This window comes from Hypomesus nipponensis, chromosome 23 (assembly GCF_054491055.1).
Source record: "Hypomesus nipponensis isolate SF chromosome 23, ASM5449105v1, whole genome shotgun sequence".
Taxonomy (NCBI): domain Eukaryota; kingdom Metazoa; phylum Chordata; class Actinopteri; order Osmeriformes; family Osmeridae; genus Hypomesus; species Hypomesus nipponensis.
In genome coordinates this window covers 13873192-13892184 of record NC_140383.1, presented here as the reverse complement: position 1 = coordinate 13892184, position 18993 = coordinate 13873192, and the positions used below count along the sequence as shown (strand labels likewise).

The following is an 18993-nucleotide window of genomic DNA, read 5'->3' as shown; positions in this document are numbered from 1 at the left end:
GAAAAACCGTCGCGTCGTGTTGTGAATTCTAATAGTTGTGATGTTAGAAATGATGAAAACCATCAAAAAAGGTAGGCTACGCTTGCGTTCTGCTGCGAGTCTCCTTTCATTTCATTTGGCGCTACAAGAAGCATTGTGTCCTGGCTAAGCAGTAGGCTACCTCGCAGCAACCTCAGTTCATGCAGTTTTTTCTACGCCGGCCTGCTCGTAAATCGACTCCGTACTGGCCTCTCCCCTGAGCATGTTTACATGCTCATTTTCCTGAATAAAAATGCGTACGGCTAATGCAGTTGTGGCTTATTTATTTTCTTACCAGTAGCCATGTAGAGCTAGCGTAATCCGCTGTTTATGTTTGCATTGTGTGGTGGCGCACCGTATCCTATAGGATTTCGGTTCCAAGTTAATATCCAAGTTAATATGCAATATTTCTCCATGTGTGTCTTTCGTTTTTATCGAGGATAGCCTTCCCAATGTGTTTAATTTAGTCCAATATAGCCTACTTTTTATTTCACATAATAATAGGCCAATCGCTTTTCCGCCAAATTAAGAGCCTACGTCTGAAGACGCAGCGTTTTTTCAAGTTCATTGTCTTTTCGTCATGTTAATAAATTGATCTTTCATTTGTTTTCTTTATTCAACCCTTATTTAATCTAATAGCTAAACAGTCCCAATTATTGCCAGAATGTGTGGTGGTTCATGTGTTTACTGTATGCTTTGCGTCACGGCAGGCTAATTAACGGAACCACATTAACAAAAATAGATTATCCGGATATTCGAAAATAATTTCGGATACTATTCGAATAGTGAAATCAGTTCAAATCTCCATCCCTTATATATATATATATATATATATATATATATATATATATATATATATATATATATATATATATATATATATATATATATATATATATATATATATATATATAGCAAGGATTATAACAACTCTTGAACTTTGGATATTAACTTTAAGAACAACCTTCTACACAAGTCATGAATTGCAATTAATGAATACTGCTCTGTTATGCCAGAGCAATGCATGATTTCCTCCTGAGTGGACCCCGAAAGATGCACATTTACCCACAGCAAGTTATCCCAACATAAAAACATGAAACAAATATGTACATGGATCCACAGCATCAACCTGGGATCAAACCACACCAGCATCACTTTTCTTAATCAACAAATACTTAATAGCTAATAGCTATCATATCGTACTTTTGTGAATATAATAGTTATTTATTTGTTACTCTTTATAAATAATTTTAGTTTACATTGAATTAATTTGTGCCCTGTAACCCTGGGTTACATTAGCCTTGCATATACCTGAATATTTTTCGACAGTTTGTTAAGGCCTAACTTCACACAGAGCTGCCAACTCTCTGAAGGAGTGGATCCCTCTCTGAATTGCTCCTCCCAAGGTTTCTTCCATTTTTTTCTCCTGTTGAGAGTTTTTCTGGGAGTTTTCCTTGTCTTCCTTGAGGGTTTAGGTTGGTTGAGGGGCAGTTCAATGGGCGTATGTGACCCCCTCTGTGACATGCTTGCGTGTAAAAAGGGCTATACAAATACATTTGATTTGATCTCTCACGCATTGGCAATGAGACACATGCATCAACCATTTCACACGCTCTCACGCTACACCTTGTATATCTCTCGCTGAAAAGACAAAGCCAACCAAGTAGCCCTGTTAACGTTGTAAAAAGGGCCGGGGTGGGGAATCGGGAGAGTTCCCAGTGGGCCGCTTCACTTTTGGGCTCGTCGAGGATTTTTTGTTGTTGACATTTGTCACGTTAGTATTATCTTTCCTTAAAGGGGCAATTGACTGTTTTTTGGGGGGTATTTCACACTGTTCCTTAAGGTCTCCAAATAGGGTATGTAAGATTGGATGGGTTGAAAATGGCCCGGGTGCTGTTCTATGCCCACTGACAGATCCTCTGAAATGTTCCCGGGAAAAAACACTAGCTTTTCTCCTTTTATGGTATGCTCATTAATATTTAGATGAGCTGCGCGCTGATTGGTTGGTTTTCAACGAGTGAAGCTGGGGAGCAAAAACGCAACACGGCCAACAGCAGCACTCGCTGAAACACCGAAGTTGGAGACTTGAAATAAAAATGTGTAAATAAATCTATTGTGTCTACACAACACTGTTTTCAACATATTGACTATATATCATTTGAAATGATAACATTACTTGTTTCCACTTCTGTTGTTGAAGCAAACTGGATTGACTTCGGTGGGTAGAACGTTAGGCTACAGTTTAGCAACCAAACCATATCCTGATTCTACTCGGCTTCAGTTAGCTAGCTAGCTCTAAATAACTTGCTGAAAAATAACACGACCGAGATCTGGACAAACATGCATCTTGAATTGTAGATTTACATTACACAGGTTATTTATTTGAATGAAACACAGTCAGGAACATGAATCAACGTTAGCCCCATTGCCAATAAAATAGGCTAAATTATCACACATTCTACCTATGCTCTTGCCTTAGCAAGCTATACTTGTTTACAAGCCTACAGTCTAGGTGTTACTAGTAACAGTTACTAGCAATGCTATCGTATCCTGTATCAAGCACCTGCCTTTCTCCAGTTCTTTCAAATAGATTATCTAGACAGGCGTTAGCAAAAAGCCAGACTGCTGTTCGTTTTCTGGCTATTTTTCGGAAGCTTCCCTTCTAATGCCGACTACAGCTAGTCTAGCTAGAGTCATTTGATGTGTGTATAAACGTATTTAGCATTTTACTTGGTATGCTATATTATACATGAAACGTTAGCATTGCTAATAACTGTTAGCACAACATCATACTGTCCTTATAGGCGGTTGCAATGAGCATACGGTCGGAACAGCACCTCTTTCCAGGTTCAGCTTCCTAGCAAATCCTGCTTGCAATTGTTCAAGGTTGTCAAAATTGTCCTGGGTGAAATGTTCAATATCCTTGTTATAATTCAAAACGTTCTTCTTTGTAATTCCTTATAAGTAGCTTACACAGAGCAGCGCGCAGCTAAACTAGTATCGGAGATGGACGCTACTTCGGGTTGGCCAGAATGTAAATTCTGGGGCGTGACAAAGATACAGACCAGAGCCAATAAGAGGGCGATCACCGGTCCTACGTATGACCGGTAGCTTTGTTGAAAAGCTAGCATTTTACAGCTACATTTTTTCTTTTTGAGATTTGAATAGGAAAGAGGTGTCAATGGACTTTGATATTCACGGTATGTTCATTTTACCCACCGAACTGTCGTTATTCAACTATGACAAGGTAAAATCGGTTTTGCAGTCAATTACCCCTTTAAAGTAGGCTACACACGTTCCGCATTCTGACACCTCAGTCTCTGCATGGGTTGTACCATGTGAGGGAGTTCTCCCCTCCGAAATAGAGTTGGTTGGGTCCATAGCCCGTCTTTTCCAAAAAGTTTTCTCAGATAGGCTACGGATAGCTGGGCCGGGGGCCCTACCGTAACGATACGCGCCAGCGAGGATGGATGGGAGCAGGGCCGGAGTGATGGCATCACTAGACAAGGTTTCACCAATTGAAAAACTTCGATGTTTATCTTACATAAAGCTAAATTGAACCATCGTGCGCTCATATAATGGCCAAAAATGTTCGCTCGCGCACAATGTGCGCTCGCATTACATGTGGTGGTCCCTATCTTGCATCACATCAAACCCATACGTCCTCGGTTTGGGCTAAGCCCAGAATGTTTACAAAGTCAGGCTCCGTTCCTGATTAACACTCGGAACGTTAGCACTCTAAGCAACTCTTACATTTACAAGTCCCTTTAATCATTTTTTATAGTGTTTAATCTAGTTTGTTTAAGGTAGTTTTGTCTCCATTGCTAGATTCCTACAGTCAAACCCCTCCTGGATGTGCAGTGGAGTTAAGTGTTGTGTGCTGAATAACCTGCGTTTACTCTTTCACAGGAGAAGAAGAGGGCAAAAAGTCAATTTGCAGGACTATGATTCTAAAAGATGACTCGGGTGTATCTGCCTGGACGCGACCAGATGGCCACCACCTCCTCCTCTTCCTCCTGTCTTTCACTGCCATCCGTGTCCATTCAGACATAGATTTTTCCAAGGACAGTCAGCACTTCTCATGGAAAACAGGTAAGATAGCTGAGTTACCAGCATCACTGTTGCATGCTACTTGAGCACAGGATTGCGCTGCCTAAATAGGATTAGCACAGGATTGGATGCCTAAATACTGGGGCTGACAGGTTAATCCATCTCTTGTTGGGTCAGCTCAATTACACACCAAAGCGGCATTGCAGGAGAATGAGGCCTCTAATTACGCAATTATTGTAGCATAATATATAATATATATATATAATTGTAGCACTTTGAGGTATATTAGGTCTATGTTTTGCAAGGATTTGTAGCTGCTGCTGTCGAGCATTGTTTTGAAAAGAACACATGAGCATTTATCCCTGGCATGCACTTCTGCTTCTAATACAGGTACATCCAGCAAATTTCATGCTGCGGTAACCAAATCATAATTACAGCGCAAATGTAAAGAAATATATAAACCCTGCAGTCTGATTGGCTGAGGTTCATTCATTGTTTCTCAAAAGCTTCACTGTTGGGAAAAAGTATTCTGTCAGTGAACAAAACATGGAGTAGACTCTCAGATAGACAGTGCACTGTTGATTTGATTCAGCCTCATTTCGACCAGCAGCTTACATTTGATTGATTTACTCATACCATCTTTAAAGGAAACGGGGCCCTCCCAGCTGAATGCTTGATCAAAGGACAAAGCCTGGACTTGAGGGGTAGTTGGCATAGCAATGTGTGCTGTTGAGATGATCTATCTACAGCCCTAAGGTGACAAAGAATGCAATATATATATATAAATATATGTAATATACAACGAGCATCTTTCCTCTGGCAGGCCCTACCTACGTGGCACCTGTTAATACATACAAGACCATGAATTCATGCCATTACAATACACAAAGCGTGTATTTGCGATAATGCATGTAGTGGTCTAATGCATGCTTTCTCCCTGACCCTGTCTTTCTGCTTGAGCAGCACTGGTTGAAACCTCAAAATATTGTAAACAATTTCTGCATATATGCAGGTAGCAACCAATCCCTCTAAGCTGCGCGCCTGCGCAGACCAGTTGAAGGATCCGCGCACTAGATTTTCCAGACCGCGCACAAAATAAAATCTGTATTTTTTTTATACAATTATTTTATAAAACCAATAAATGTTCAGTTGATCGGCGAAATGCGGTGAAGCCCACTTCATACATTTTAATGTCACTCTAGACGCAAGCTTTTAACAACGACCCTGGCGCTCTGCTCGAGCTTTGACTGGCAACGAAAATCAGAAACGTTACCTTCACGGTGCGTTCACACTGCAGCGGGGCGGGCAGAGTGGGGCGTCGGCTTCCAATTCATTTCAATGAAACCAGGCGTTGAGGCATTGTGTGGGAAGACGAGCGGGGCGTCAAAAGTTGGATTTTCTCAATTTTATGTAAATGAGGAGAGGAGCGTGAAAACGCTAGCGTTGGCCAATCGGGTTGGTTTCTTGTTTCTTGTAATGTAGCAACTGTTGGTCATGGTAAACATTTCTAGGTTTGACAATTTCAAGATGGAAGAGCAACTCATCGTATGTGTCTTCATACCCAGTATTGTATGATACGTCTATGTTCGATTACAGAGACGTAAACGAATGGCTGGCAGCCATTCGCTATCCATACACTGAATGTGTAGTGGCAAGTCATAATCTGGCGATTGATTGTCAGAGATTTTGAGTAGTATAATAAAAGGTTACACATGTCAACGTTTGTCTGATGCATTTTTTTTGTAGATAAGATCATGTCAGATCTAGAAAGCGTATTGGATTTTTGCTTAATGTGTGTAAAAGTTGTATTTTGTCTGCACATTTGCCATGACATTATACGAACTACAACAGTGATTTAAGAGAACTACAGTTCTGTCTGACACCCCCCCGAGCGTGGTGCACTGTGGGAAGGCCAGTGGTGCAGAGCAGTAAAAAACGCAGTGTGAACGCACCGTTACAGTGAGTGTCCACTACAGCGGAGCGGAGCGGCGCGTCAGTTTCCAATCCATTTTCAATGAAACCGGGCGTTGACGCTGGTGTAGAGCATTGTGGGAGCGTACGCGAGCGTCAACGCCCAGTTTCATCGAAAATGGATTGGAAGCCGACGCCAACGCACCGCCCGCTGTAGTGGACACGCACCGTTACAGGCGAAGGTTTGCGTAGGGTCCATAGGGACTATCTAGTAGCTAGTATTATTATCTTTACTATATTCTTTGCCCAGAAAAGTGAAAAATACATTTCCAAGTTAACCAAAGCGCCCTCGAGCCTGCGAGACAAGACAATGTCATTTAATTGGCTGAAGTGGCAGGCAGAGTCAGAAACACTTTGTGAATTGTGACTTGCAGAAAAAGAGCTGGCACTCAGTACGCCAGGAAATAATAAAGCCTCATATTAGTATTTTGTTTGGTCTCAGCATTGATATTTTTGACCCTTGTGTGCTTTATATATAGGAAAATGTCACCCAAAAAGAAGAGAGATATCAGAAGTTTTTTCACCACCCAGAGAGTAAGTAGCCAACAAGAAGGTTGTTGTTAGTTAGTTAGTTAGCTAATAGGAAAACTACACACACAGTGCAAACCTGCTGGCCTTACATCGACACCCATTCTATAATGGAAACATGTTTTGAAAGTTGTTAGTGTAGTGGAGCATGTAACTTTTGCTTGTATTCAATCTATCCCTAGCGTCTGCAATCTTTCGACCAGTGTGTTAGCAACAGCTTGTCTCGTTGAAGCCAGAAGGATAAAGCTAACCTACCCAAATAATGGGACTGTGCTAGTTTAGCCTAGTACCAGCAGGTAGCAACTCAAAAGTGACATTAACTGGTAATAAGTAGGCCTATATGATCCCTTGGATAGTAATATGTCTATCCCTGTAATCTCGACCAATGTCAGCAGTCAACTAAGCATGGTTAGCGTCTGTCTTAAATTGATGAATTACTGTGCAGGAAAAACAGCACCCTGAAGATACAGATGTAGAGCAGGTTGGTGATGAATCAGCATCAGGTGTTCAGGTGGGAAGTTGAATTGTTCATTTTGGTAAATACTGCATTAAATCATGTGCGTAGATTTAGGGGGGGACGCTAGGTACTTGTCCCCACAAACATTTGAAAATGACAAAATTGTCCCCACCAATATTTTAGCGAATTGTGTTGCTATTTGGATCGATTCCGACGGCCACGATGCGACAGTACAAGAAACGCCATAATTTGATTGGCTGAAAACCCGAAGAGGAGGGTTACCTGACACGCGACACGCACGGGAAGCATATGCTACTTTGCTTGCTTGCAATGGCAGTCACAGACAAGTTAGCGGGTGTGTCGGCGACAACGGTACAGCTAACTTACCAGGGCTGTCTGCCAACAATACATACATAAAAGGCCTGAGTATTACATTTTAATATTCCCTTCAGCATGTAGGCCTACATGTTTGCCCCTTTTTGTGCGTTGTAGATTAGATATGCCTCCACCCATGAAGAAGAAAGGGGACATGCAAAGCTTTTTGAAAAAGCAGTGTAAGTCAGGCTAAATAATTAGCCTCACTAGCAGTGGTAGTGACCAGGCTTTCAAATGCAAATTCTACTGTGGAAAATTATTAACTGGTGATATTATATGTTACCCAAGATATTGTTACAGCTAAACCTAACTTCTGTAGCTAATCTTTCAACCAAGGTTAGGAGTCTAGCCTAGGACAAATTCACAGTTGTCACTGCATTGCTAGACAGGTGCTGGAAAAAACAGTTGGCAATGTGAATAAGTTAACACTGTTGGTTATTCAAATATAATGAATCATGATTTGATTATTAATGGCCAAATAACACTGTATACAATATGGTAGGAGGGTTAAACTTTCTAGCCATAGGATAGGCTACAAAATGAATGAACCATTTTGTATGCAGGAAAGACAGCATGAAAACACTCCAGATGTAGAGCAGGATGAGGAAACAGCATCAGGGCTTCAGGTGAGGTTTATGATGATAAAACATTTTGTTGTTCAGCATTACAGTCTCATCATCACAGCCTCTTTTCTTGGAGAGTGCATTTTTAGATTATACAGTTACACTAGCTCTTTAGGGATAGTATACAGAATGGCATCTCAATTTGCGCGGATGGGTGGATGTCCCCACCAAGTCTGAGACCAAACCTACGCCCTTGCAATGGGGTCTATGTAACCTGTTCTGAAATGGTTCTATTATAATTTATATATCGTTATATATATTATTATCGCAAGACGCTGCAATGTAAATCGCAATATGGATTTTAGGCCATATCGCCCATCCCTACTCATGAAGGAAATTTAAAACATATTGTTTGTTTTTTATTAAATATGTTTTAGACCCTATATACCATACTGTACCACGCTGGGGGAGTGATACTGGAGTCAATGATGCAGCTCCAGCAGTGCTTCTTGTTGTGGTTAGGTTAGCATTATGAGGGATTTTTTGGGGAGCTTTAGAAATTGACATGAGTACCGTAATTTTCGGATTGTACGCTGCGCCTTTTGTCGCATTTTTCGACCCTGCGGTTTATATAACGGTGTGGCTAATCTATGGATTTTTACAGCTAACGGGTAACAGTTAATACATGGGAGCTTCCTCAAGCAGCCATCTCTTTCCCGACAACTAATTACATATGATAATTCAAAATTAAAACACCTGCGGTTTATAGTCCAGTGCGGCTTATACATGTACACATCATTCAATTTAGCTGCTGCGGCCTATATAACGGTGCGCCTTATTGTCAGAAAATTACAGTAATCATTCTTTGAACTTCAGGTAATCTCATAGTTCAATGGATTCATTCCTAATTTCTTCCGAACTTAACATGTCCCTACTTTAAAGCACCTAGTGCAGGAAACCGCCCCTTCCCTCTAAAAAAGTTCTCGCTGTGCGATTAGCACTTTCATTTCTCACTTTGTGGTTGGATAATGATACTGCCCCAGAGATAAAGAGATTGATTAATTTCACTTGAAAGGGAGTACGTTCAAAGGGAATGTAATCAGAGAGCCAGTGAGTGAGGATTTGACACCCTTGCAGGCTCTAAGAATACTTTTGCTGGTTGGTGTTTAATGGAAAAATAAGAAATCGCTTTATGAAACTAAATCTCACTGCACCTCAGAATGTGGCCATGTTATTTTGTTGCTGCAAAGTGAGCATGACAAAACATGCTACGTTTGTTCTGCACCACATACAAAGTACTACAATTTTCAAACTTGTATTGCTTCTAAAATCTACCACAAGTAGTCTGTAGAAGTTAATGTACATTTTGAATCCCATCAGGTTGCCATGGACTGGTTCTATTCTGCTTTAATGTCAACATGTGCTGTGTTCAGTTATCCTCACTACAACACTGGTTTTGATTGATGCACATTTACATGATTGATTCTCTCTCTGATGCCATTATTGATTTCATTATAACAGTCATAAGTGTGTTCAGATGGCATTAAACCAATACCTATGCTCCTCTATGACTATTGCATTCTGCAGAGAAGCAGGGTAAAGCGGAATGTGCTTCAGATTGCATGAATATGAGATTCAGACTGGAAAAAAAACCTTTCTATAAGATAAGTTTTTGATAATCTATTTGTTCCAACAAATTGAATGAGTTGAGGTCCAATGTACTGCAACCCAAGTACACAAGTAAACACCTTAAATCATGTTTGGCATGGAGCCATGTCAGGTGCTATTAGTTTGTGTGTGTGTTGTATCAGGGGGTGGGAGGGGGATATTTTTAAACAGATCTAAACAGAGTGTTTTAGTTGGATTGACATGTATGCTTGAATACGTCTTAATTTCAACCCCACTGAATAGCAACCTCACCGAAGGAATGTTGAGGTTCTCAAGGAATCTGATTTTACTAGGTCTATTTGTCGCCTTTGGAAAAAGTTAAATATCTCCAGATGATTGCTTTTAAAGATGAGTGTCCATTTGACTTTTATTTATGAATGCTTTATAGCCATGCTCTCAGTGTCTGGGGAAAAGCTGCTGAATTCTTCAGTTCCCCTCAGACAGGCATACAGGCTACATTGCACTTCAATGCTTCCTCCCTCTTTTCACAAAATTCACTTTTATCGATTAGGTTTCGATTAGATACATACACAACATAGATCTGGGACATACCATGTCTTGAGATAGCCCCAGAGGAGTATTCACTATACTACACTATACTATTCTGTACTTTTTACGACAAGATCTGGGGCCTCATGTATAAAGGATTGCACAGCTTTCATACCAGAAGATGGCGTACAGCCAAAACTTGAGTAGAAAAAAGTACCTTCGCACAGACATATTCACATATAAAACCGGTCGTACGCCAGGTCCTGCGCACCTTTCCTTTATAAATCACAATCAACGTGAGATTGACCGCATTTGAACGAGCCATTGACCCCGCCTTGCCTCCTCCCATAAATGGATACTATAAATGCGCTCCTGAGGTAATTTGTCTGAATTACCGTATTTATTTGAATACACACCGCCCTCGAATAAACGCCGCTCCAGAAATTAAGAAATGGTCCGATGTCAAACTTTAAATTAAGAAATGAGTGGTGGCATATCGTAACAGCATGGCAGCTATATCAGTATCATGCATTTCCTGAGTGATTTTATTGTTCGTTGGACACCCTCAAGTTTAACAGAAGTTATTTAGTGGTAGCGGAATAAACAGAAGGCTATATAACATTTCCCGTTTTGGGTTTTGGCATTTTGATGTGATCATCCACATTAATGATCAAACGAATGGCCAAACGAATGGCCATCTCTAGCAAAAATCGCTCCTCATTTGCATAAAGTTGAGAATCTCAACTTGATCGCGTCGCTACCCACAAAGGACCACGCAAGTGATTCGCCTGGCCCCATTGAAAAAGAATGGAAAACATGTTGTCGCTCGCATTGCGTCGTTCCATTGTAAACACACTGTAAGCCTAAATTGATCGTAGAATCCATTGTACAATGAATCTAAGTTTTACGGCCGTTCCCAAAGACATCGTAGTTAAAGTGTCTCTTGAAAATTCGTAGCTCTTGAAAGCGCATAGGTTAGCCTACTCCTTACGAGCATGTTTGGGAAAAGCACGTAAGAAATATCAATGGCTGATATTGGTCTTTTTGCTCGTTATCGGGAAACGCAGCCCAGTTAAGTCAAGACAATCACGTATTCGATTTGAGCATTTATTGATACCATGACATGGACATATGTTTGATTTTGTGGATAATCTCCTCGATGCTACGCATGCATACATGACATATGAGGTAGGGAGCAATATATAATAACCCTGGTGGATAGAACATAGAACATACAGACAGCAAGGGGGAGAAGGGGATGGTGGAGGGTGGCAGCAGCACTTATCATACAACAACCGGGGTGAGTGAGTGCGTGTCCGTGCACCCTTTTAAGGCCGTCTTATCGGACGTGGCCCAATGGGCTTGTTCTGGCTACCACAGGTGTGGTAATGAGCCGATGACGCGCGCTGCGCAATTGCCCTGCCTGAACTAGCTTCGCTCATAAGTTTCCTCACTTGTAGCAAATCTGCTTCAAATTCATGGAGATTTGGGTTTTTAACTGAGATGCAATAAACTTCCCAGTCATGTCTGTGGTTTAATGTACGTTTATAAAGTCCCAAAAGAAACTGTTTTTAATGCTGTTTTTGTTTGAAACCCAGCTTTGGTGGCAACCTCACACTGTGTGAACTGTTTTTTTCCTTTGATTAACCCTGCCAAGCTTCTCTGGAGCTTTTAATGATTGAGTCTCTTCACAGTTCATCCCAATTAAATGTGGGAATGTTTTGCTGAGGCCCAATGCTTGCAGCAAATGACAAATCAATAATAGCTTTCCTAAATGAGAAGTGTTAAAAAGGTTTAACTGTATATAGCTGTTGTAAAGGGCTTGGGTCATGGAGAACAAAAATGAAGAGATTGATTTCTATATTAAACAAATAAACATTATGTGGGCTTTTTCCATTTAAGGTACAGGATATGTGGTAAAAGCAAGTGTAGAAATGTTTTTAGACAAATCAATACTGTGTTTTTTTCCAAAATAGCTAGTTCATACATTTGTTGTTGACAACGTTTTTTATGTTGCTGTATGTTTGCAAAACAATTTGAGATAAGATTGAGATCTAAATTTGAATATTTTGCAGGAAGATTTATTAGTTGTGTCATAGGCCTATAGCCTACACATTTTAAATGGTAACTACTTGGTTGAACTATCACCTGTGGGCATCCTTTTAAACGGCCTGGAATGGTAGTTTCTGATCAAGATTGATTAATTCAGAACTGGTTATTGATTTGATACGGAAAGCTAAAGCACTCCTCCAATTTGATATAGCTTCAGGCTGTTTACAAACCCTTGCTCTACACTAATCAAATATAGCAAATTAACTGATAATTTTCTTCCTGTCTTCATGACCCAGACAGAAGGCTACTAGGTTGTGGATATCTTGACTAAAAAGCCAGTTGTTTTTCTGACTAAAGCGTTTTTCTAGATACAGACACTAATGCATGCATCATAACAGCTGACTTACAGAGAGTCCTGGGAGCAACTAGGTTGGAATTTCCAAGCTGAGCTGTCTTAATCCCTTGAGAATATTCTTGGATGGGAATTTGCTTCTTAGAGAAGCCCCCGTCTCAGAACTTCAAGTTGTCAGGAGCTTTCACGTCAGCCTTATGCTAAGAGTACCAGTTCCTGGAGACGCTTGACTCCAGTTTTCCATGGAGACTTTTTACAAATGAAGGATGAAGCAAAGAGCAGGGGGGAATGGATGATAATTGTGCTTGGAGAATGATGTAACCCTTATAAATATCCAACACTAATAAGGCCATGACATTTGTTATTAATATATAAGTAGATAAGCTGCAATTTTAGAATAAATGGACGAATAGTGATGTATCTAATTAGCATAATTATCTGGATGTTGACACTGACCAACGCTCACAGGCAGTTTGAAAATCTCTCATAGCTAGCAGTGTTTTATCTTTATATCCATCATCCCTGCCAACATTATGGTGTTTCCTTATGGACTTAGCCTTGTTATGTTCAGGTTGCTTCTAAATCTGATGTGAGCCAGAAACCTCCCAATAAAACCATCGCACAGGCCAATGTGTACCCTTTCATGATGGCTGTCTTTTAAGCTTGCCACTGGAAGACTACTGGCATGTGGTGTGTGGTGGCTTGATAGACAGGGCTACAAAATGTGATCAATGTATTTGCTTTTATCCAAAGCGATGTACTACTGCATATAGACAGTACAGCAGAAGATCGAGGATGTGAAGTGCCAAGTTCTAACAGTATTTTGTGGTCAGAGTAGAGCTGTCAACGAAGTTGACTTGCTTGGGAGATGGCAGTAAGTGCAGAACCCAGCTTGACAGCAGAGAAAGTGATTGTAACCCCAAAAATCTAAAGAGTGATGTCTGGAAATATTTCGGATTTTGGTCAGTTGATGGTTAACTTGTTGAGCCTACAGCTAAAGTAGTGTGTAAACTATGTAAGCTAGAGTTAGCTTACCATTCAACAACTAGCAACTTGAGGCTACATCTCCATGTTTACCACAGCACAGCTCGCTCGGAGCGTTCAATGTCGGTTCTATACTGTAAAACTTTAATGTAATTAATATTTGTTTCAATCACTGAATGAAGCCTGCCATATTTGGGACAAGAATTGCGACCTTAAATTGCTCGCACAAAACTCTTGATCAGAACTCAGCATTTGTTTATTGTTGTCATTCATTTTACACCGCTATGCGCAGAGAATGCGACAGTGCAGGAGAGAGAAAGAAAGACTGCGTGTGTGCGATCGAGAGGCCAAGGTCTGCGGCCAAGGTCTGCAGTCTACTTATTTTTGTGTAGGTAATTTGTCAAATATGTTTAAACTTAAGTAAATTAGGCCTACCTACAGTATACAAGTAGTTATGTTTTGTTGTATTAACTTGTCCTGTTATTGACGTACCTAATGCACAACCAGAAAATCGAATATATACGAATATATGTTTTTTTAAGGGAATATTTGAACGTCATTTTTTAGCAATTTTAACAGCCCTAGGTCAGAGTCAAGGAACAGTCTTATTTACTAAGACACATTGCAAAGTAGCCATATCTCAGCTACCACTCATGGTGAACTAAAATAATGTTACAATCCCTTACAAAAAAGAAGTATACTTCAAGTTTATTTTGTAAGTATACTTAGTATAAAAAGTATACTATTATCATGTTACTAAGTATACTAGCAGTGTACTTATTTATATACTTTTTTTGTACTAAGTAAATTGCATTGGCCCACTTTTTAGGTCATTTAGTACACTTTAAAGTACACTTGTAGTGTATTTCAAGGTTTACTTTTGAATACTGCAAAGTAGCCTGTGTAGTGCACTTTCAGTTCATCAAGTATACTTCCTCAAGTACTTCAAAGTATACTTTGGAATACTCTAAAGTAGCCTGTGTAGTGCACTTTTAGTTCATGAAGTATACTTCTTAAAGAACCTCAAAGTATACTTTGCAATACTTTCAAGTGCACTTTCATTTAATGTATGTACGTCAACATGTAAACTTCTAAATGTAATTTTACTATTATTTACTAATGTTAAAATGTTTATGGGCCCCTCAAACGCCTCAGATCTGGAGTCACTTGGCGAGAACGGGGCCTTCGTAACAATTTACTGCAGATTCGTAGCTCTTCACTACATACTCAATAATGTTCCTAGAATCCAGCTGCTCTTATCAAATGTAACAGTCATTTAACTCATGGTTACAATGGTAAACCAGCACAACAATGACAATTACCACGCAACAAAACTCTACATTCTAAGCAGACACATTTAAAAAACGAAATTCATGAAGTTACATTTGTATTTCGAACTAACGGCAAACTTATCAGCAAATTTTAACACTATTTACCGCCTTGCATCATGGGAATTGACTAGCCAATGAGCCACACTATCTTCATTATTTCACGTCGTTATTTCGTTCTTCAGTCAGTTTGACAGTTTGACAGTATAACCTTCAAATTTTCAAGGATCTTTTTCGTTTTTTTCCATTAATACTCCAATTGATAATTTTAGTATAAGAGTATAGGGTTTCAGAATGTTTTAGCAGTAATTAAGGTTACAGCTTCAGTAACAAAAAAAGATTCAATGTGCAATGCATTAGATTTTCATAGACATTAATAATTAGAATGAGATGGATCAAAAAAATGTAACCTGTAATGTACTTTAAAATTATTTTGACTGTTTTTGCTGTATAATAATAGAAAACATACATCCTACTCCAGAAAAAATGTATACCATTTTCTGTTTCAAAGCATACTTCCTAAAAGTACGTTATTGAGTACCTAGTGAAGAGCTAAGAATCTGCAGTAAACTATTATGAGGGCCCCGTTCTCGCCAAGTGACTCCAGATCTGAGGCGTTTGAGGGGCCCATAAACATTTTAATATATTAGTAAATAATAGTAAAATTACATTTAGAAGTTTACTTGTTGACGTACTTACATTAAATGAAAGTGCACTTGAAAGTATTGCAAAGTATACTTTGAGGTTCTTTAGGAAGTATACTTGATGAACTCAAAGTGCACTACACAGGTTACTTTAGAGTATTCCAAAGTATACTTTGAAGTACTTTAGGAAGTATACTCGATGAACTGAAAGTGCACTACACAGGCTACTTTTGAGTATTCAAAAGTATACTTTGAAGTACTTGAGGAAGTATACTCGATGAACTGTAAGTGCACTACACAGGCTACTTTGCAGTATTCAAAAGTGAACTAGTTTCAAAGCATACTTAAAAGTATATTAAAAGTAAACTATGTTCTAAGTATACTTCTTAAAAGTATATTAAAAGTGAACTATTTTCTAAGCATACTTCTTAAAAGTATATCAAAAGTGAACTAAAAGTGTTCTATCCATATTTTAGTATACTTTTAGTATACTTTAATATACTTCTTTTTTGTAAGGGATGCTACAAAAATCTCAATATTTACAAAGCTCTGTGCTCATCCAGATGATCAGGGGGAATCACACATCAACAGTCAGAAACACTTACTTTGCATAGTTCCATGCAAATCCGCTGTAGATGCTCTAACTACCAAAAGATTTTGACCTGAAACCCCAAGACGTCTCATACTGGCGACAAAAGGGTACCCTGTTCGTCTGCATCCGACGCCAGGGGCGGACTGGGGCTAAAAATTGGCCCGGGAGTTACAGTCAGACAGGCACACTCAATACACGGCGCGCAGCCCATTCAGTCCATGGCGAGTTGCCCACCCAATGCATCGCACATATCGACCACTCAGTGGCCTACTTGGAAAAATACCCATACACTTAACATTATTTTGGATGATTACATGATCATGTATATTTTTTCTTACGTTGAACGTCCGAAGTCCGTAAGAACACATTTCAGAAGACACTTCATAACATTTTCGAAAAGGAGGAGTATAAAAGTCAGTCATTTTAGACAGTCTTAGTGCAAATTATGTGTTCAAGCTGTGTAAAATGGAAAATAGATGGAGGTGCCGGCAATGTCAGAGGGAGGGCCGGTTGGTGAGGGAAGTGGGCCGGTATTTTGGACCAACCCAACCCCGTTGGCCCACCGGGGATTCCCCCGGTATCCCCGATGGCCAGTCCGCCCCTGCCTAGGGCTGTGACAAAGCGTCGGTATTTGACGACTTGGGAATGACAACAGGCTTTTATATGGCTCTGGCATCACTATATGAAAGGGGCAATTGTAAACTACTGCCCTTCTGCTTGTTTAAGGTCCAGCTGGCTCATTATTAACACACACGGCTTAGCATATCATTAGACAAATCAAGTAATTCCAACCTTCTAAACTATTAGTAGGTCAGGAGGTGCCCTAGCTATACTACTTGATTCAGATGGGTGATTTTATTGTGATTTCCTGCAAATAAATCGACAGATTCATACTGTATTGCAGGGGTGGGGAACGTCGGGCCGCGGGCTGTATGCGGCCCGCAAAATCATTTGGTCTGGCCCGCCATGGCACTGCAGGAACCGTATTATTAGGTGCATTATTCGTTGGCAGCAGCACTATTTTAATATGTGGAGGCGCATAGCGTTGCGTATAGGGCTGCAACAACGAATCGATGAAAATCGATTATTAAAAGCGTTGGCCACAAATTTCATTATCGATTCGTTGTGTTGCACGATTATTAGGCCACTCAATATGTCGCGGAGATGTAAAAAAAAAAAGTTTAGTTGAGGGCGGATCGGAGGTATGGGAAAGGCCATCGGAGAGACGTTGTTGAGTAACGTTGTTCTGAAACACATGGTGGAGGCAGAGAAATCAGTACAACCCAAGTCATCCAAGGTGTGGGAGCATTTCACACTAAATACCATCGAAACAGTGTGTAATTGACCGGGGTGAAGTCAGTTTCATATTTGACATTCGTCTCACATTCAGAAGACGCTACTTTGCAGCATCGCGTTAGGGACCTGGTGAAAACAACCCATACCATTTTTAAAAATGTAGACTTTTATAAAAAAATAATAATATAAAACCTCAAACAGACACCAGAGTATCTTAACAATGTCTGGTATAGTTCCACAGCCTTTACTTTTTCAATGAAGTTTCAAATAAAATGATAGAAAATCACTAATCTTTGAAAATAGCTTAATCCTTGCAAATCTTAACTTTTTCAAAATCGTGTCCAAAAATCTTAAATATACACCAGATTATTCTAATAAAGTCTGGCCTACTTCCAAAACCTTTCAATTTTCAATAATCTTGGAAAATAGCATTAAATCCATGCTAATATTATTAACTTTTTCAAAATTGTGTACCTGTTACGCACATTCTAAAGATTTTTTGCACTGTGAATTTGCACTGTCAATTCTGTTTTAGAATAAAGGGTTGGAAATGAATGCTTATTTGTTTTTGTTTTTTTATCCGATTCATCGAAAAAAGAATCGACAGATTAATCGATTATTAAAATAATCATTAGTTGCAGCCCTAGTTGCGTACCAATGTACCAAAAAATTTCGCGCACTCGCATTAACTGTGGAATTCCTTTGTAGCAAATCAGACCTGGAATACGTTGTTGGTTTGGGCTAAGCCCCAAATGTTTACAACGTATGGCTCCGCGCCTGATTAACACTCAGATCGATAAGCGGTCTCAAAAATGGTACCAATATAAAAAATAATACAAACCCCTTCCGTAATCATGATATGCCCCCAGAAATGTCAAAGTATATTGCATCCATGCCAGCTAAAATCACAAACCTCACCAAAGAGAAGCAGTTCCAGCCATCACATTAGGGGTTAATTAAATGTTTGACCAAATATAGCAGGCACATTTTTAAGTTGATAATTCTGTACGGCCACAAATGGCCCTTGGCAGAAAAAAGGTTCCCCACCCCGGCTGTATCGGGTGAATCACCTATGTGAGAGGCTGAGCGGTGTGTATCTTTGTAGCAGTGGAATGTTGTTCCCCTAGATTACACACTGGATTGTACAAAAGGACCATGTCAAGTAGGTCAAATTGGGAGGGGGATGTTGATCATTTGATGGCAAGGTCAAATTTCAATGTGTGTTTTTTTAAAAGTGTATTATAGATATAAATCCAATTTTTGGTGTATGGATATTTTTACACATTTATGTTACATCTTATGTAAAAATGTATGTTTTTCAAAAAGGTATGTGTTTTGGTTTGACGCATCACCGGTTATCTGTGTTCTGGCAGTTCTATTGTTCTTTTTGACCTGACCTACAGTTGTCACTGTAGTGAGGTACGTTGTCTTGGGGTCTGAAAATTGTTAAAGAACTGTGGTGAAATGTCGGGTTCATATTTGTGTTTTGTAACCATGGGGATATTGTACAGTAATATGTAATATTTAGTGTAAATATTATGGAGCTCGTTAACTAGGGTGCCTGTTATGACTTGTGGGGACGGCGGTTTATGAGGTTCCCATGTGCTAACTCAGGTGGCCGAGAGC

The 18993-nt window shown here is 39.7% G+C and overlaps 1 protein-coding gene across 2 annotated transcripts in view; it reads left to right on the top strand.

The window, feature by feature from the left end:
* The window catches only part of thsd7ba (thrombospondin, type I, domain containing 7Ba), a 385664-nt gene that overhangs the window by 9540 nt on the left and 357131 nt on the right, over window positions 1–18993 (top strand). The window contains exons 1-2 of one of the 2 annotated variants that reach the window (XM_084689262.1): window positions 3143–3218; window positions 3928–4110. In XM_084689262.1, the coding sequence (XP_084545388.1) occupies window positions 3200–3218; window positions 3928–4110 (202 nt within the window). In that variant the 5' untranslated portion in view covers window positions 3143–3199. Of the gene's footprint in view, window positions 1–3142; window positions 3219–3927; window positions 4111–18993 lie in introns of those variants that run through there. The other variant, XM_084689263.1, reaches the window with a different exon arrangement.